General features: G+C 49.8%; 1 protein-coding gene across 5 annotated transcripts in view; it reads right to left on the bottom strand.

Annotated features, from left to right (window-relative positions):
- RHBDL3 (rhomboid like 3) overlaps nt 1-20,666 on the bottom strand; it is a 61,755-nt gene that overhangs the window by 14,111 nt on the left and 26,978 nt on the right. For all 5 annotated transcript variants that reach the window (XM_010372276.2, XM_010372278.2, XM_030923267.1 and 2 more), the window contains 3 exons: nt 18,243-18,391; nt 13,872-13,984; nt 6,661-6,761 (listed from right to left, as the gene is read on the bottom strand). In XM_010372276.2, the coding sequence (XP_010370578.2) occupies nt 6,661-6,761; nt 13,872-13,984; nt 18,243-18,391 (363 nt within the window). The remainder of the gene's footprint in view (nt 1-6,660; nt 6,762-13,871; nt 13,985-18,242; nt 18,392-20,666) is intronic.

The raw sequence follows: 20,666 nt of genomic DNA, 5'->3' as shown, positions 1-20,666 counted from the left end.
TGCCGTCTGTCCCAGCTGACCACAAACAGAGCGAAGGAACGCCAGTAAATATGATCTGCCTCCCAGCAGCCGAGGGGTTAAACTAGAGAGTCCCTGCTTCCGACCAGCTGCCTTACTTTCCCAATCCAATATTCCCGCCAATAAAATCAGCACTGAAACAACAGGAGAGAAGAAAAAAAATCTCATACACAGCCAGCACTGCTGTGGCTATAAATGCCGAAAAGCCCGCAGATCCTTGGGGAATACAAACCTTTTGCAGGCCCTTTAATTTCATTCTCTCCTAGAGCCTCAAAGAGTGAGACAGTAACTCACCTACAGCGAACAAGTTGGTAACTAGTCCCCTCAGCATCTTGCTTACCCAACCAGTTAAGAGTGCAGAGGCTGAAAGCCAGGCAGGGAGCTTCCATTCCAATACAGCTTTCTATATCTATCCCTGGTAGAAACGGTTTCTTGTGAAATGACTTCAAGAAAACCCAACACAGGGAATGTGAAAGCATGACACAGATAAATTAGGCAGTGATTCTTTGTCCTACAAAAGGATTTTTCCTTAATAAAGTAAACCTTTTTTTTTTTTTTTTTTTTTTTTTGAGACGGAGTCTTGCTCTGCCGCCCAGGCTGGAGTGCAGTGGCCGGCTCTCAGCTCACTGCAAGCTCCGCCTCCCGGGTTCACGCCATTCTCCTGCCTCCGCCTCCCAAGTAGCTGGGACTACAGGCGCCCGCCTCGTCGCCCGGCTAGTTTTTTGTATTTTTTAGTAGAGACGGGGTTTCACCGTATTAGCCAGGATGGTGTCGATCTCCTGACCTCGTGATCCGCCCGTCTCGGCCTCCCAAAGTGCTGGGATTACAGGCTTGAGCCACCGCGCCCGGCCAAACTTTTTTTTTTTTGGAGATGGAGCCTCACTCTGTCACCCAGGCTGGAGTGCAGTGGCGCAATTTCGGCTCACTGCAAGCTCTGCCTCCCAGGTTCACGCCATTCTCCTGCCTCAGCCTCCTGAGTAGCTGGGACCACAGGTGCCCACCACCACGCCCAGCTAATTTTTTGTATTTTTTGTATTTTTTTTTAGACGGAGTCTCACTCTGTCGCCCAGGCTGGAGTGCAGCGGCGCAATCTTGGCTCACTGCAACCTCCGCCACCCAAGTTCAAGCGATTCTTCAGCCTCAGCCTCCCGAATAGCTGGGACTACAGGCGCCTGCCACCACGCCCAGCTAATTTTTGTATTTTTAGTTGAGATGGGTTTCACCATATTGGCCAGGCTGGTCTCAAACTCCTGATCTTGTGATCCGCCTGCCTCAGCCTCCCAAAGTGCTGGTATTACAGGCGTGAGCCACTGCACCCAAACAATTTTTTTTGTATTTTTTAGTAGATATGGGGTTTCACCATATTAGCCAGGATGGTCTTGAACTCCTAACCTCGTGATCTGCCCGCCTCGGCCTCCCAAAGTGCTGGGATTTTAAGCATGAGCCACTGTGCCGGGCCAATAAAGTAAACCTTACAACAAATCTTTAGTGTCTTTTAGGCAACCATCTTCCCTTGTGCTTTGACAATATGGTTCAGTTTGTGAAAATTCAGATCTCAAATATTTTGGGAAAACATCAATCATACAGAGCAAAGTGTAAGTAAATATCTTGTAGATTAAAAAATGGAATTCTGGCCAGCAGGAGACAATTAATAAAGTATTCAATTAGGTGTGTCTGTATCTTTCTTTCTTTCTTTCTTTCTTTTTTTTTGAGACGGAGTCTCGGTCTGTGCCCGGGCTGGAGTGCAGTGGCCGGATCTCAGCTCACTGCAAGCTCCGCCTCCCGGGTTCACGCCATTCTCTTGCCTCAGCCTCCCAAGTAGCTGTGACTACAGGCGTCTGCCACCTCGCCCGGCTAGTTTTTTGTATTTTTTAGTAGAGACAGGGTTTCACAGTGTTAGCCAGGATGGTCTCGATCTCCTGACCTCGTGATCTGCCCGTCTCGGCCTCCCAAAGTGCTGGGATTACAGGCTTGAGCCACCGCGCCCGGCCCCGTGTCTGTATCTTTCTAGTGTTTAAAATAAGAAGCCTTGCCGGGCGCGGTGGCTCAAGCCTGTAATCCTAGCACTTTGGGAGGTCAAGACGGGAGGATCACGAGGTCAGGAGATCAAGACCATCCCGGCTAACACGGTAAAACCCCGTCTCTACTAAAAAAATAAAAAAATCTAGCTGGGCGAGGTGGCAGGCGCCTGTAGTCCCAGCTACTAGGGAGGCTGAGGCAGAAGAATGGCGTAAACCCGGGAGACGGAGCTTGCAGTGAGCTGAGATCCGGCCACTGCACTCCAGCCTGGGCGACAGAGCAAGACTCCGTCTCAAAAAAAAAAAAAAAAAAAAAAAGAAGTCTTGGCTCACGCTTGTAATCCCAGCATTGTCAGAGGCAGGTGGATCACTTGAGTTCAGGAGTTTACGATCAGCCTGGGCAACATGGTGAAACTGTCTCTACAAAAAATTTTTTTAAAAAAATTAGCTAGGCGGCCGGGCGCGGTGGCTCAAGCCTGTAATCCCAGCACTTTGGGAGGCCGAGACGGGCGGATCACGAGGTCAGGAGATCGAGACCATCCTGGCTAACACGGTGAAACCCTGTCTCTACTAAAAAATACAAAAAACTAGCCAGGCGAGGTGGCGGGCGCCTGTAGTCCCAGCTACTCGGGAGGCTGAGGCAGGAGAATGGCGTAAACCCGGGAGGCGGAGCTTGCAGTGAGCTGAGAGCCGGCCACTGCACTCCAGCCTGGGCAACAGAGCGAGACTCCGTCTCAAAAAAAAAAAAATTAGCTAGGCATGGTGGCACGAACCCGTGGTCCCAGGTACTTGGGGGGCTGAGGCAGGAGGATCGCTTGAACCCAGGAGGTGGTGGTTGCAGTGAGCTGAGATCGTGCCACTGTACTCCAGCCTGGGCGACAGAGCGAAATCCTGTCTCAAAAAAAAAAAAGAAGTCTTGATTATAGGGCTTTTCACATTCCAGATCTTTTGTTGAAATATTTCGTCCATTTTCTCATCTCCCAACCAACTGTTTTGTGAAGATGGGATTACGGATGAGACAACTGAGGCTCCAAGAAGTTGAGTAATAGACTCATAGCTATTAAAGATGGTGACACTGGTACTCAAATGTGGATTTTCTCTCAAATCCATGCTTTTTCTTTTAGTTCTGATAAGGTACTTTACTGTGTATAACACACACACACACTTCAAATCTTCATTTTGAAGCTAAAAACAATAGTATATCTATTAGGTAGAACCATATGAAATTGCCACTGTTCAAATGCTGATGGCCCATAGAAAGGTCAATTTTTTTTTTTTTTTTTGAGACAGGGTCTCCCTCTGTTGCACAGGCTGGAGTGCAGTGGTGTGATCTAGGCTCACTGCAACCTCTGCCTCCTGGGTTCAAGTGATTCTACTGCCTCAGCATCCTAAGTAGCAGGGATTACAGGCGTGTGCCACCATGCCCAGCTAATTTTGGTGTTTTTAGTAGAGACAGGGTTTCACCATATTGGTCAGGCTGGTCTCGAACTCCTGACCTTGTGATCCATCCACCTTGGCCTCCCAAAGTGCTGGGATTACAGGCGTGTGCCACCGCACCCAGCCAGAAGGGGCAATTTCATACGGGTCGACCCAACACATCTCTGAACTGCTTGGCACTGAACTAGTTAGAGTAAAGGTAGCCTCTCGACAAAGAGAAATCAACCTTGTTAATGAGACGATGAGTTTTCTTTCATTGTCAATAAACACCACATAACTCTTTCTTTCTTTCGAGACAAGGTTTCACTCTGTTGCCCTGGCTGGAATGCAGAGACGCAATCTCAGCTTACGGCCCTCTGCCTCTCCGGCTCAGGTGATCTCAGCTAGCCTCCAGAGTAGCTGGAACCACAGGTGCATGACACCACACCAGGATGACTTTTTGTAGTTTTGGTAGAGATGGGTAGAGATGTTGCCCAGGCTGGTCTTGAACTCCTGGGCTCAAGCGATCTGCCAAAGTGTTGAGATTATAGGTGTGAGCCAGCGCGCCTAGCCCACAACTTCCTAGAGAAGGGCTCCCCATGTGTCATGCTTTGGGGACTGCACAGCTCCCAGTTGGCTAGGGAAAGCCATTTGCTTCTGGAAGGCATTGGGCTCTCATATGGGGCTGCCGGTCTCCACAGCTGCAGGCCATGGGCTACTTGCCAGACAGAAGCGTCAACTGGAACAAAACTGCTCTCACACCTCTCTCGACCCCCATGCCCTACTCCATGGTCCATGGGTGGTCTGACTTCACCATGGGAACTTCTGGGCCATCAGGGCTGTTTCCCATGAGGTGGGGAAGAGGGTGGGAACAGGGCATCGTTATGAACTCCAGCACGTGTCTTCCTCCCTGTGTTCTCTTTCAGTTGAGCTTGTTCATCACCCCTACACACATACAAGTCTTGGGCGGAATGGGAGGGAGGAGGTTAGCATTTCCTTCCCCTACTGAAAGGAATTGGGGCAGGGGGAGGGGGGAGTGGAGGAGGCAGAATTCAGAGGAAAAGCTGTGTCTGGGGAAAGATGTGGCACTGATACAGAATGACCCATTTAAAAGGGCCATGGGAGGCAGCCCATGCACTCGGGTTTTCAACAAACTGAGCTGTGTGCATGTGCAAACACACCTGCACACACACACTGAGAGGCTCACTGTTCCACGTTTCCCAACACCCGCAGCCTCTCTCTGAGCACTTACCTGAAGGTGCCAAAATTCAGGCCAGTAGCAAGTGTAGGCAGGTACTCAGTGTCTCTCTCTCCCCCTCTCTTCCTTTCTTTTCCCCTCCCTCTTGTGCTCTCTCTTCTCTTGCTCAATGTACAATGGGCATTTTGATGAGAACAAAAGGGACAGGGTTGGGAGCAGGGTGGGTGACAGTGAGATTGATAAGGAGGAAAAACATGGGATAATTCAGGAACTCCAAGCCCTGTGCACTGCGATCACTGAGCATTCAAACATCTGCCACGTGGGCGAAGACACTGATGGAGGAGTGGGTGAGAACAGGAGGACCCCAAAGAAAAGCTATGCCTTTTCTGGACATTCTTCCTTTCTTCCTTCATTCACTAAAATGTAGCGGGCACCATCTACCATGCTCCCAGCTGTAAGCCAGGTACTGGGGAAACAGACAAGTAAGACCTGGAGGCTCCCAGGCCAGCAGAGGGATTGGGCAGGGTTAGCCACTGACTCCTCCATCAGCCTTCAGACTTCAGACTGCCTCCAAAAAAAGGATTTTGATATCTTCTAAGACTATCAGATCCCAATTTCTGGCCTTCAAGGCTTTGTCTAGTCTGAGCCCATCCTGGCCTCTTCTGTCAGGAGAAGGAAATTAATTTTACATTTATATAGGTGGTTATTTGAACTTTATCTCATTTACTGTATATCATTCCATTTCTTTTCTTTTCTTTTTTTTTTTTTAATTGAGACAGGGTCTCACTCTGTTGCCCAGGCTGGTGTGCAGTGGTGCAATCTCTGCTCACTGTAACCTCCACTTCCCAGGCTCAACCGATTCTCCAGCCACAGCCTCTGGAATAGCTGGAACTATAGGCATGCACCACTGCACCTGGCTAATTTTTGTATTTTTTATAGAGATGGAGTTTCACCATGTTGCCTGGGCTGGTCTTGACTCCTGAGCTCAATGCAATCTGCCCACCTCAGCCTCTCAAACTGCTGGGATTACATTCCTGAGCCACTGTGCCCAGCTCCCATTCCATTTCACAGATGTAGAAAGTGAGATGCAAAGTCATTAAGTAATTTGCCCAGAGTGTAGCAGGGATTTAGACCTAGGCTGACTGGCTCCACAGCCCATGTCCTTCACTATCACACTGTACTACCTTCCAGGAAAAGGCAGAGGATGAGAAATGGAGTGCTGCCCTCCTCCCATGACAGGCTGGGATAGGGGAACAACTCTTTTTTTTTTTTTTTTGAGACGGAGTCTCGCTCTGTCGCCAGGCTGGAGTGCAGTGGTGTGATCTCGGCTCACTGCAACCTCCGCCTCCCGGGTTCAAACAATTCTCTTGCCTCGGCCTCCCAAGTAACTGGGACTACAGGAGCATGCCACCATGCCAAGCTAATTTTTGTATTTTTTTAGTAGAGACGGGGTTTCACCACGTTGGCCAGGATGGTCTCCGTCTCTTGACCTTGTGATCCACCTGCCTCGGCCGTCCAAAATGCTGGGATTATAGGCATGAGCCACCGTGCCTGGCCAGGAAACAACTCTTGAATGGTTGTCAGGAGATATGGGTTCAAGCCCTCATTTTGCCACAAACTTAACTGTGACTTTGGACAAGTCACTTAACCTTTTGAATTTTGATGAGATAATCTCTAAGGCCCTTTTAACAATCTATGATAAATAAGCAATTCCAACGGCCATATATGCTAGTGGCCAAATGTTAACTCTTTAACGTCAGTGAATGGGAAAGAGGCAGAAGAAGGAGATGGGCATGGTCCTAGGCCAAGCCATGACTGGAGAAAACAGGAATCACATTCAGAAGGCACCCATTTGAAATGGGCCTGCAGAGGCTGAGGAGCGTGTGAGAACTCTGCTCCAGGTCAGGTCTGCCTGGTTGTTGGTGAGCCAGCTCCAGTGGATTAATACTCAGGCCCAGTGATGGCAGAGGACAGGGCCAGAAAGATTCGCTGAGAATGGGAGGTGCTCACCATGACGATGTTGGCCAGATGGGCAGAGACGAGAGCATACACCCCTCCGGAAGAGCCCACGACTGGAGCGGTCATGTCAGCCACAGACACCGCCAAGGACCCTAGTACAGAAAGACAACGAGAATTCTCAGGAATGAGGGACTCGGCTCACCCAACCCAGCCCCAGGCCTTGGATTCTGCAGGCTCCATGCTAAGACTCCAGAGCAAGAGGCTCCACCTCTTCCTCCATGTCGCCTGGGAGATTCCCTGCCCCCGCCCCCTTCCCTCCCTCCCTCCTTTCCTTTCTTTTTCCTTCTTTTTTTTTTTTTTTTTGAGACAGGGTCTAACTCTGTCACTCAGGCTGGAGTGCAGTGGCACGATAAGCTCACTTCAGTCTTGACCTCCGGGCTCAAGTGATCTTTCTGCCTCAGCTTCCCAAATAGCTGGAACTACAGTTGTGCGCCACAATGCCCAGCTAATTTTTGTATTTTTCTTTGTAGAGACAGAGTCTCACTATGTTGCCCAGTCTGGTCTCAAATTTCTGGACTCAAGCAATCCTCTTGCCTCAGCCTCCCAAAGTTCTAGGGTTACAGGTGTGAGCCACAGAGCCCTGCCTCCAATGCATTTCTTAGAGGATTAATTTCTGGCTGAAAGAACCATTTGATTCTTTGACTCAAAAGAGGGAAGTGTCCAGCCCAAAGTAAAATTCAGACTTCTACCTGGATTATCTGCCTCTCAACCCAACCTCTGCCTGACATGGTGTTATGTCAGGGTTCTGGAACCATAACAAAAATAGTAGCAGTAGTTATTTCAGAAACAGCTGCCACCTAGGTGACACGGACACCAGGCAAACATTTTACAGACTTTCTTCCCTTCAACCCTCAAGACAGCTCTCTGAAGCAGGAGCCAGTAGCCTCATTCCCAAGATGAGGAGACTGAGCCCAGAGTCTCCTGGTAGGAAGTGCTAGAACCAGGATTTGTCTCGGTCTGCCTGATGCAAAACCCACCTGTGTTCTTGACCAAAGCCCGCACTCTTGGCCTCTCTAGCAGCCACGCCCCAAACTGGCCCGGCGGTTAACCTCCACCCTCTTCCATCTCTCCCTCTGTTCAACAGCATTTAGAAAACTGCTTACTTAAGGTTACTTCCACCCTTCCTCCAGCCCAGCTAAATCACAAAAGGCCAACAGCATCTCTCAAGTGGGGCTCCTTTGGAAGAAACATGTCCTTGAAAAGTCACGGGGAAGAGAAAGAGATGATGTCATACCCTCTGGGGGAAAGGAAGGGTATGCGAGGCTTGGTCTGGGGGATGACAAACTTTTGTCCTGGGAGGGAAGCTGAGCAAAGAGAAGAGGGGAAATTTATTGTTCTGGTCTCATTTAAGTGTGATCAATGCTTTGGCTTCCAGGGAAGGACATGGGAAACTAAAAATAACTAGGAGGTAGAGCCCAGGGCTCAGAGGATGAGAGGTGGCTGGCCTGGGTGAGTGTGCAGAAATTACCACTGGAAAATGCCTGCGGGCTCAAGAGCCAATTAGCTGCTGGAGAAAGGAGGGACAGGCAGAAAGCCAAATTCTGCAGGCTCTATGGGGTGCAAGATCCATGGACTTAGAAGGAGGCTTGGCCCAGCCCAGCAACCAGAGCACCCAAGGACCTGGCAGCAGAGCCCCCTAATAAACTCTTCCACCTCCCCTGCCCCCACCTCCATCAAGGCCTCCCCTACTCACTGAGGTCTTCAAGAAAGAGATTCCCCACAACCAATTCTTGGTCTCAAGGGGGATGTAATCTCTAAAAAAAAAAAAACCTGTCATGAACTGAGGACTCCCAAGTCCTCCTCCCCTCCCAGGGCAACTATAAATCTTTCATGCCTTCCCTCTGGCTTTAATTAGGTATTGATCTATTGTCAGATAACTTTCTTTTTCTTTTGCTTTTTTTACTGCTTAGCCACAGGGTCAGCCATATATAACACGAAAGAAAAATCCCAGGGTGGCAAACAAACAGGCAGCAGGATCTGCATGACAAAGGTTTCCCACGCTCTCCTGGCGGGGCTGTCTGTGAAGGCTGCACTGCAGGGCTGCAATGAGGGCTGGCTGCCCAGGCTGCTCCTCATTAATTACCTTTTGGACAGAGGAAGCCCTAGCCTCCCTAGGCTGGCCTCTCTTCACAGAGCAGGTCTGTACAAACCCGCCCAGAGTCCACTCCCTCGCCCCTGCGCCAGCGCGGTCCACCAAGGCAGAGCCGCCTCAGGGCAGCCCCAGGCAGGGAAGGGCCCCTGCCAGGGTCAAGCTGGCACACACTGACCTTTCCCTCACCCCATCCACACTCGGAGTCCTGACCCTAGGGTCAGGGGTCAGCTTCAGATTGTGGCAGGAGTATGGAAGGGGCCTGGCCAGCTAGCTGTGTGACCTTGGGCACAGTCCCTGAATTCTTTGGGCTTCAGTTTTCTTTCACATCTATAGAATGAGGTCTAAGGCTTTCCGACTTTTGAGCAGCAAAATTCTCTTCAAATGAAACCTTTCAGGGACGCCCTAAGCCATGGAGCAGAACACAGGCAGCAGCTCTGGCTAAGTGGGGACGGGGCCTAGGGAACCGTTTGCCAGTGCTGGAGGGGACCTCCCTGGTTCCTTCCAGATCAGAAATTCAGTGACCTGAGTTTTGGCCTAAGATCCAGGGGCAGAGGCTTGGGTTCCGGTTCTGGAACCTCGAAGGTAACGGCCTGAATCCACCTGCTCCCCAATGGTGATATAAAGACTTTTGGGCCAGGTGTGGTGGCTCACCCCTGTAATCCCAGCACTTTGGGAGGCTGAGGCAGGCAGATCACCTGAGATCAGGAGTTCGAGATCAACCTGGCCAACATGGTGAAACCCCATTTCTACTAAAAAAAACAAATACAAAAATTAGCTGGACATGGTGGCACACGCATATAGCCTCAGATATTCAGAATGCTGAGGCATAAGAATCGCTTGAACCTGGGAGGTAGAGGTTGCAGTGAGCTGAAATCACACTACTACACTCCAGCCTGGATGACAGAGCAAGACTTCGTCTCAAAAAAACCCCAAAAAACAAAAAAAAGCAAAGACTTTCAAGTGACTGAAGGTGAGGCCTGGACTAGAGCAACTGGGAGAGACCAAAGACAAACATGGGGCTGTGTACACACAAACACAGTAATAAAGGCCCTCCCTGGACAGAAGTGTGGGTCAGGGAGGAATCCTCTCACAAGCTCTGAACGATCCTAATAGGTACAGGCAGATAAGACCAGTGTGAATTCCACAGAGGTCATGGGGGCAGAGGACCAGGACAGAATGAACTGGAGTGACACGCCATACCTCTGCACAGAGGCAACCCAGGGGCCTTAGTTCAGGATTACAAATTCTGTATCCCGCACCCCAAAATTCCAAGTTCATGCCAGCACACAGATAAACTGGCAACTTTGCCATAATGTACAGCTGTGATAATTTTAGCCCAGAAAATTTTTTTGTTTTTGTTTTTTTTTTTTTTTGAGACGGAGTCTTGCTCATCACCCAGGCTGGAGTGCAGTGGCGTGATCTCGGCTCACTGCAAGCTCTGCCTCCCCGGTTCATGCCATTCTCCTGTCTCAGCCTCCCGAGTAGCTGGGACTACAGGCGCCTGCCAACGCGCCCGGCTAATTTTTTGTATTTTTAGCAGAGACGGGGTTTCACCATCTTAGCCAGGATGATCTCGATCTCCTGACCTTGTGATCCACCCGCCTCGGCCTCCCAAAGTGCTGGGATTACAGGCGTGAGCCACCGCGCCCAGCCCCAGAAAATTTTAAAGCAGGTGTTCTTCAACATCTTCTTTGGCCTTAAAAAAAATCCCAAAATTGGCAGAACATTTATCTTTAAGTAATATAACTTTATTTACATATCTTTGTATCTTTCCTTTTTTTTGGGGCGGGGGGGGATGAAGTTTCACTCTTGTTGCCCAGGCTGGGAAGCAATGATGCGATCTTGGCTCACTGCAACCACCGCCTCCCAGGTTCAAGCAATTTTCCTTCCTCAGCCTCCCGAGAAGCTGGGATTACGGGTGCCGCCATCATGCCCGGCTAACTTTTGTATTTTTAGTAGAGACAGCGTTTCACCATGTTGGCCAGGATGGTCTCGAACTCCTGATCTCACGTGATCCACCTGCCTCGGCCTCCCAGAGTGCTGGGATTACAGGTGTGAGCCACCAGGCCTGGCCACTTTCCCTTATTCTATAGATATTTATTGCCTAACATGTGCCAAGCCCTGTGCTAGGCTCTGGGGATGCACATGTGGTTAGTAATCTACACAATCTGTAATATAAGATTGGTGATGCATTTAAGATATTGATTTTTTTTTTTTTTTTTTGGTAGAGATGGGGTCTCACCATGTTGCCCAGGCTGGTCTTGAACTCCTGGCCTCAAGCAATACCCTCACCTCAGCCTCCCAAAGTGTTGGGATTACAGGAGTGAGCCACTTTACCTGGCCCAAGATACTGGTTTTTAAAACACCTACATTGTGTGCCATATAATTGCTAGCCATAAGTAATTTGCACATTGGCCTCAAGCATTGGTTAGAAGCACAGGGCTTGGAAAGGGCTCCTCCCTAGTTGTAGTACTTCTCAGGTAAGCAAATCTGCAAGTCATTTCACCTCTCTGGGCTGCCTGTAAAATGGGAGTGACAGTACCCACCGCATAGGACAGCTGTGATGAGAATAGCATCCACGAACATCCGCGAACCCCTCATCATATGCCTGGAGCATGTATATGCTCCACAGAGGTTAGCTATCCTCGTTACAAAGTGTGGGTTGGAAACACTTTCACTGGGCAGGAATTAGAGATTAAGGCTGCCAGACATCTATTAAGGTCTCCTTTGGTTTTTTTCTTTCTTTCTTTTTTGAGACAGGGTCTTGCTCTGTCACCCAGGCTGGAGTGCGGTGGTGTTATCACAACTCACTGCAGCCTTGAACTCCTGGGCTCAAGCGATCCTCCTGCATCAGCCTCCCAAGTAGCTGGGACTACAGGCCTATATCACCATGCCCAGCTAATATTTTTAAAAGCTTTTTGTAGTGACAGGGTCTCCCTATGTTGCCCAGGCTGACCTCGAACTCTTGGACTCAAGCGATCCTCCTGCCTTGACCTCCCAAAGTGTTGGGACTACAGGTGTGAGTCACTGCACCTGGTCTGCCTTGGTTTCTGACAATAAATTAACTGCAAAAAGGACAGGGCCCATCTTTTGGTTCCCGTTACACTACTGTAGTGGTTGAGATCACAGCCTTGGGGGTCAAACAGCCTGGATGTGTGCCCAGCTCCACCACTTTCTAACTGTGTCTTCTTGGGCGAGTCACTTAGCCCTCTAAGCCTTGGTTTCCGATCCATGCTGGGGGAGAGCAACAGTGTCCACCTTGCAGCGTTGCTGTGTGGATGAATTACGGCCTGCATATGGTAGGCACTGGTAACTGCCACCCGTCCAATCTAGGGCTGGCTAGCTGTAAACCAGCTCCCCTCTCAGAGGAGAGCTTGGGAGGACAGGAAAGGGTAGACAGCAGAGGCAGATCAATCAACTCAATCATGGAGATCAATGACATGTGTGGTGACCAGAGTGCCCTCTGGTCTTAATCAATGACTCAGACAGAATAGTGCATGCCATGTGCTCAATGATACAGCCCTACATGCTCACATTCAGATGATGAGCTCTGCTTCTGTCTGAATCTTCCCACTCTGCACTGGTGTCACTTGGGAGGTGACACCTACAATGTCCCCCCACTGCATGTCACCTGGTTTGGGTGAGGTCTGAGTCCGTTTGAATCTTGTTTTCATCTTCTAGGTTATTGGCATTCCCATCTAATTGAATACTAAGGCTGCAAATGTTATTAATGTCTTCCCTGTTCCTTGCTATTTAACATCTGGGTCTCTGGATATTGAGGTACGGAAAATGGGGCTATAAATCCTTAGATGTCAGGATTAGGGGGTGTGTGGGTGGCTGAACAAGTCTGGCACTTAGAGATGCTCATTAGCCCTTTGTTCAAGGAGGCGGTGAGCCTTGGATTCTGGGAGGGGCTTGCAGGGGTGCTGTCCAAGGTGGCCAGTGATTTTAACCTCAGCGCACACAGGAGCCAAGGAGATGGTGCAGGGTGAATCTTCCCGGTCAAGGGTTCATGCACTAGCAGACCAGCCTCCTGTGGGTGGGGTGGGACCCTTCCTCTTTGATTTCTGAAACCACTTCAGTTACTCCCAGGGTCCCTGCCTGCCTCTTGTTTACAAGGCTGACGCTGCCCGGCTCTCCTGATGACAACTTTAATACCACTCAGAAAGGATTAAGATCTTACTTAAACATACACACAAAGCTCCCTTGGGCACAGCTGTCAAGCTGAAGAGCTGAAGCGGCAAACCTTGTTTAAAAAAAAAAAAAAAAAAAAAAAAAAAAAAAAACCAGCTGGCAATAAAGTTGGAGACATCACGAGGGAGATCCTCATGTTCAGAGGCCTGGCTGGCAGACTCTTCCTGCAGAAAGCCACGCTCTCCCCAGCTCACTTCACCCACTTCACCTCTCACTGGGGAGGGGGCAGAAGGTGGAAGGCTCACTGGAAGTCACTCTGGCCACTATTCATGAAGGATGATCACCTGCCACATGTGTGCCCAGTCAGCTGGAGGCCCAGACGCCTTCAGATGGAGCCAGGGCTCACTGCCTCTTAGGCCAGAATCCCTGTCAGCAGTGGGTCAGGCAAGGCAACTGCGGTTGGTCTGGGTAGCAGCCAGCTCTCCTTTTGGGGACAGGTGCTATGCGGCCAGGACGGTACCTGGCTCCACTCACCCCTTTGATTCCCCCTTGGGGATCTCACTGTCCCCTTGCAGTTATCAGAGCACTGTTGTTCCATCTGTTGCCTCACTCACTCCACCCTCCGAGCAACCCTATAGGCAGATCTCATTAGTTCCCTCTTAAAGCTTAACACGGCCAAAAGAGGTTAGGAAATTACCCCAAGCTCAGAAGCTACCACATGGTGGTGTGAGACTGAGAGTCCGTTGGCCAGCCTGTCCCAAATCCAGTGCTCTCCTGTCCCGTCCTGCCACACACCTCCCTCTCTGGGCAGCAGTCCCCTCTCCAGCCTCCTGGGGAGGTGGGTGTGCCTGGAGGACAGCCTGGTAAGTCAGGAGCCTTGGAGATGAGGATCTTCTGTGTGTCCTGGAAGCCTGGGGCTTGTCCCACCCCACCCTGGGACAATGTGCCTTTGTGGACACAGGGCCTACCTGCCTACCTGCCACAACGCCAGCCACGTAGACAAGCCCAATTCGGGTGGCTCCATGCACCATCTCCAGGGGCACCCCCACCAGCAGCTGCAGCACCACATTGAGTCCCAGGTGTTCTATCCTGTGACAGAGAGACCACACTCATTCATTCATTCATTCATTCATTCATTCATTCATTCAACAAACACCTGCATCCCCCAAGATGCCAGGGATCCAGGAGTGAACAACACCATCTCTGCCTTTGAGGAGCTCATGGTCTAGGGGAAGGAATGACAATTCAGACCATCTTGGAAAGAGTGTTCCTTCCAGATGGGACAGGAACACATGTGCAAGGCCTGGGCGATGACTGGCAGCATTTCAGTTGGCACAGTGAGACAGACTAACCACAGTCAAGATCCAGCAACTAGGCTGGGCACAGTGGCCCACGCCTGTAAGCCCAACACTTTGAGAGGCCAAGGTGGGAGGACCACTTGAACATAGGAGTTCAAGATCCGCCTGGGCAACATAGTGAGACCCCATCTCTTTAAAAAAAAAAAAAAAAAAAAAGGCTGGGTGCAGTGGCTCACACCTATAATCCCAGCACTTTGGGAGGCCGAGACGGGCAGATCACAAGGTCAGGAGATCAAGACCATCCTGACCAACACGGTGAAACCCCGTCTCTACTAAAAATACAAAAACAAAATTAGCCAGCGTGGTGGTGGGCGTCTGTAGTCCCAGCTACTCAGGAGGCTGAGGCAGGAGAATGGCGTGAACCTGGGAGGCGGAGCTTGCAGTGAGCCGAGATCAAGCCACTGCACTCCAGCCTGGGCAGCACAGCGAGATTCTGTCTCAAAAAAAAAAAAAAAAAAAATCCAGCAACTCCATCAGTTAACATGTGAAAAAACAAGGCTCAGAGATAGTGACCAGTCACAGTTAGTGGCCATGCTGAGACAACAGCTCAGGCCTCTAATCTGCCTGACCTGCTCCATTCACTGGGTCATGTGGTCGTTCTGGCTCTATTTGTTGTTTGTTTGTTCTTGTTTTGTTTTGTTTTTTGAGATGGAGTCTTGCTCTGTCAACCAAGCTGGAGTGCAGTGGCATGATCTTCGCTCACTGTAACCTCTGCCTCCTGGGTTCAAGCAATTCTCCTGTCTCAGCATCCCGAGTAGTTGGGATTACAGGCATGTGCCACCACACCGACTAATTTTTGTATTTTTAGTAGAGATAGGGTTTCACCATGTTGGGCAGGCTGGTCTCGAACTCCTGAACTCAAGTGATCCATCCCTTGGCCTCCCAAAGTGTTGGGATTACAGGCATGAGTCACTGTGCCCGGCCATGTTCTGGCTCTATTTGTAAGAGTTACGGATGTTTAAAGAAAAATATGTTCTCAAAACAAATGCAGGTATTAAAGATACATCTTATAACTTAATAATTCAAAGTTTTCCCTTAAAGTCAATTAAAGGGAGGTTTCTCTTTCCTGGTATAAGAAGAGACCTAGGCCGGGCACGGTGGCTCAAGCCTGTAATCCCAGCACTTTGGGAGGCCGAGGTGGGCGGATCACGACGTCAGGAGTTCAAGACCAGCCTGGCCAATATGATGAAACCCTGTCTCTGCTAAAAATACAAAAATTAGCTGGGGGTGGTGGCATGCACCTATAATCCCAGCTACTTGGGGTGCTGAGGCAGGAGAATTGCTTGAACCTGGGAGGCGGAGGCTGCAGTGAGCCGAGATCATGCCACTACACTCCAGCCTGGGTGACAGAGTGAGACTCCATCTCAGAAAAAAAAAAAAAAAAAAAAAGAGAGACCTATTCTGCTCCAAAGTCCTCAGGACTGGGAGATGGGACCCCAGGTTTACCCCAGGTTTTCTGACCCTGTGAATGCCTGCCTCCCTATACTACCTGTGACTAGATCTTGCTGCTAAAATTGTGGGGTGTCTAGCTGTATGCATATTACCAGAAAAGATTGTAACATGACTATTACTAAATCAATCGGGTGCTTCCAACTTTATACAGCACTTTAACACCCACTGTCTCATTTAAATTGAGCAGACATCCCCCAGGAAGCTCCCGGGGGATGCTGTATGTCAGGAAGTAACAGCCTTTAACAGGGAGCCTGGGCCCTGCCTGGGTCTCCGCCTTGCTGCTGACCACAGGGCCCTGCCTGGAGGCCCGGCTGTGCTGCAGAGGAACTGTGGGCAACACATGGGCACCTGCTTACTCAGGAGTGCACCTGCGAGGTAGTTCAGGCAGGTTAGGCTGTGTCCTAAATTCCTACTATGCTAGAATCTTCTACCCACCACTGACTGCTAGCTAAAGGATTCTAGGGAGATTAGAGGTGTCAGGAGAAGTCACTGGAAAGGGAGCTGAGTGACAACATCAGATTCCCAGGCGGAGGGGCCTTACAGGCTTTTCTAGAACCACGCCCTGTTTTACAGTCTCAGAACCTAAGACTAGCAGAGGCCAGGGGAGGAACTCAGGGCTCCTGCCTCCTAATCTGAGCTCTTCTTTATCACACTGGCTTCTGGATTCCCAGGCCTACAGTGTGTCTCTGAGTAACAGGTCACTTTTTTTTAGGTGACTTTTTTTTCTTTCTTTTTTTTTTTTTTTGAGACAGGGTCTCACTCTGTTTCCCAGGTTGGAGTGCAGCGGTGCAATCTTGGCTCACTGTAGCCTTGACCTCCTGGGCTCAAGCGATCCTCCCACCTCAGCCCCCAGAGTAGCTGAGACTACTGGCAAGCACCACCTGGCCTGGCTAAGTTTTTTATTTTTCATAGAGATAAGGTCTCACTATGTTGCCCATGTAGATCTCAAACTCCTGGCCTCAAGTGATCCTCCCACTTTGGCCTCCCAAAATGCTGGGATTACAGATGTGAGCCAATCAATTCACCTGGTCAACAGGTCACTTTGCTGCGATCTCCCTAGATGCTGGCCAGCTGTCCCTATCTCCTGTCTACTGCTATCTCTGTTACACCAGGCAAGAGCCCCTTGTTCAAAATCCATAGACCTGGAGAATCCTCCCAGGACTCTTCCTGGCAGGCGTTGACCCATCAAAGGAACTACTGGAGAAAGGACCATGGCCAGTCCTCTAGGCCTCAGCTGGGGGGATCCAAGCCCTGTCCACTGTGAGGACACTGTTTTTGGCTCCAGGAGGCAGAGGATGGAGCAAGGAGGCTTTGGCTATTCTCCTTCCTCAGCCTGAGGCACCAAGAGAAGTCAGGGGGCAGTCCTGGAAAGAAGGCAGACAGTCCCAACCCACGTGCAGCCACTGGCTTGGGATGCCTGGGCAGGGAAGCCCCCGTGTCTGCTGTCACCCCTGGCTTATGAGTGGATGTGAGTGAAGCATGACAGCCATCCTGTTGCTCCTTATCCCTGTGAGATCGAAGCCTGGGGCAAGCTAGACAAGGTAAGCAGCCTGTACCAATGGTAATCTTCGCCCGAGCAGAGGCATTCATTCAGGTCTCTTCACCAGAAAGCACCCTCCCCTGCAGGTGCAGCCAATTCGGGATTAGCTCTTGCACCTGCTTTAGAGGCTCTGGGGAAGGGAGGCTGATGGGACAACCCTCTTGGTCATTGCGGGTCTTTCTGCTGAGCAATGGGAATGATGGCGTCATTGGGGCCAGAGTCACCCCCTTCCCAGTTCCCACTCGAGGGCCAGGCACCCCCAGGGCTTTCTCCAGGCTAAGTGTGAGCTCCTTCACTTCTCTGGAGAGACTGCAGAAGAGAAGACACCACAAAGGCTTAGTGTCTGGGGTCTCTCCTCTCCCATCAAAGGGCTTCTACCATATAAAAGCCTCCAGACTGCTGCTCAAGGGACATGGACCTGGGTGGTCACCTAGCCAGCTGGTAGGTTTTTATCATGAAGTGGGAGGCACCAGTGAAAACTGATTGTGCTCCAGCCCCAAAACAGGCTACAGGGCTCTATAAATAGAAACTATAATCATCGCCAGAGTTCTCAAGAAGACCCTCTATATTTATGGAGACCAGACTGGGAGGAACTCACACACAGCGAGGGCACTCACACAGTTATGGACAATAAATCTGGTGGCTTGACATCCCTTTTTGCTCTAGTGGCCAAAGCAAAAGCTCTAGGAAGCCACTAGGAAGCACTAGAATAAATTTTCAAGCCACCTCTAGCAAGTACATGGAATCAAATGCTGTGTATGTGTGTGCTGTTCTCACTGCTGGCTTTTAGCATTTTCCTTCTTATCTATTTTTCCCTTTCCCATTCACTCTCAATAATTTACATAATTTTGGTATTAAATAAGTTTCAAGCAGCCATCTCAAATCCTGTGTCTAAGTAGATAAAAATAAACTAAAAACTGTATTTCAATCCAGGCTATCTTGACCACTTGTTTTTCTATAGGGTCTTTTGACAGAGCAAAAGAAGACAGGTACTCACCCTGCATGCATGAAGATGTATGTCAGGTAGCGCCAAGCCTGTGCTCGCAGCTGTGGGTGGTAAACCAGGGAGTTCTTCAAGTAACGTGGATGAGTTACCTGCAGTACAAATTGACCTAGCGACACCCCATTGTAGAGGAAAAAGGCAACCTGGACAGAACAGAGAGAGTCTGTTACTAGGTGCACACTGCCCAGGAAACTTCCTGTTGTGCTGACTAGCACTGGGAGTCCCTACGGGAAGTTATCACCTTTTCTTCTCGGAGAAAGAGGGATACCCCACAGCCAGTACCCAACTGAGCAATTTTTTTTTTTTTTTTGAGATGGAGTTTCGCTCTTGTTGCCCAGGCTGGAGTGCAATGGCACAATCTCGGCTCACGGCAACCTCCGCCTCCTGGATTCAAGCAATTCTCCAGCCTCAGCCTCCTGAGTAGCTGGGATTACAGGCATGCACCACCACACCCAGTTAATTTTGTGTTTTTTAGTAGAGATGGGGTTTCTCCATATTGGTCAAGTTGGTCTTGAACTTCCAACCTCAGGTGATCTGCCCACCTTGGCCTTCCAAAGTGCTGGGATTACAGGCGTAAGCCACCATGCCCGGTCTAAGCTGAGCTTTTAACCACCCCTCACCCACTTCTGTTTGCTTATTTTGTGTCAAATGGAAACAAAATGGTCCTGGGGTCTCTTTGTCCACACTTCCTCCATGCTAAGTAGAAAGGATTTGGAGGATTTTGAACTTTAATTCCAGTAATAACTCACATACCCACTTGGGAGATGACAAATTCCACACAGGTTGATTTCTTTAAAAGTTATAGTGAAATAAACATAAAATTTACCATCTTAATCAGTTTTTTGGGGGTTTTTTGAGACAAGGTCTTGCTCTGTTGCCCAGGCTGGAGTGCAATGATGCAATCTTGGCTCACCGCAACCTCCGCCTCCCGGATTCAAGCGATTATCCAATCTCAGCCTCCCAAGTATCTGGGATTGCAGGAGTGCACCACCATGCCCAGCTGATTTTTGCATTTTTAGTAGAGATGGGGTTTCACCATGTTGGCCAGGCCACTTTAGAATTCCTAACCTCATGTGACCTGCCCACTTTGGCCTCCCAAAGTGCTGGGATTACAGGCATGAGCCACTGTGCCCGGCCTTAATCAGTTCAGTGGCATTAAATGACATTCATGTTGCTGTGCTACCATCACTGCTATCCATCCACAGAACTCTTCATTTGCAAAACTGAAACTCTGTACCCACTGAACAATGACGTCCCACCCCCTCCTCCCTCCAGCCCCTGGCAACCACTATTCTACTTTCTGTCTCCATGAATTTGACTACTCTAGGTACCTCATATAAGTGGAATCATACAGTATTTGTCTTTTTGTGTCTGGCTTATTTCACTTGGTATAATATTTTCAAGGTTCATCCATGTTGTAGCATGTGTCAGAATGATCCCCCCCCTTTTTTTTGAGACAGGATCTCGCTCTGTTGCCCTGGCTAGAGTGCAGTGGGGCAATCTCAGCTTGCAACTTCTACCTCCCAGGCTGGTATTGAACTCCTGGGTTCAAGCGATCCTCCTGCCTCCTCAAGTGCTGAGATTACAGGCATGAGCCACTGTACCCAGCCTTCCCTTCCTTTTTTTTGAGATGGAGTCTCGCTCTGTCGCCCAGGCTGGAGTGCAGTGGCATGATCTCAGCTCACTGCAACTTCTGCCTCCCGGGTTCAAGCAATTCTCCTGCCTCAGCCTCCCAAGTAGCTGGGATTAGACGTTGGCCACCATGCCCAGCTAAGTTTGTATTTTTAGTAGAGATAGGGTTTTACCATGTTAACCAGGCTGGTCTCGAACTCCAGACCTCAGGTGATGCACCTTCCTCGGCCTCCCACAGTGCTGGGATTACAGGCGTGAGCCACCGGGCCCAGCCTCCACTGTGAACATAGACCACATTTTGTTTATCCATTCTTTTTTTTTTTTTTTTTTTTTTTTTTTTTTTTTTTTGAGACGGAGTCTCGCTCTGTCGCCCAGGCTGGAGTGCAGTGGCCGGATCTCAGCTCACTGCAAGCTCCGCCTCCCGGGTTTACGCCATTCTCCTGCCTCAGCCTCCCGAGTAGCTGGGACTACAGGCGCCCGCCACCTCGCCCGGCTAGTTTTTTGTATTTTTAGTAGAGACGGGGTTTCACCATGTTAGCCAGGATGGTCTCAATCTCCTGACCTCATGATCCGCCCGTCTCGGCCTCCCAAAGTGCTGGGATTACAGGCTTGAGCCAACGCGCCCGGCCTGTTTATCCGTTCTTCTACTGACGGACACTTGGGTTGCTTCTACCTTTTGACTATTGTGAATAATGCTACTATGAATATGGGTGTATCAATATCTCTTCCAGTCCCTTTCAATTCTTTTGAGATATAGTCAGAAGTGGAATTGCTGGATCATATGGT

This window comes from Rhinopithecus roxellana, chromosome 19 (assembly GCF_007565055.1).
Source record: "Rhinopithecus roxellana isolate Shanxi Qingling chromosome 19, ASM756505v1, whole genome shotgun sequence".
Lineage (NCBI taxonomy): Eukaryota > Metazoa > Chordata > Mammalia > Primates > Cercopithecidae > Rhinopithecus > Rhinopithecus roxellana.
Note: the sequence above shows the minus strand (reverse complement) of the source record. Positions and strands in the feature narration are given on the sequence as shown.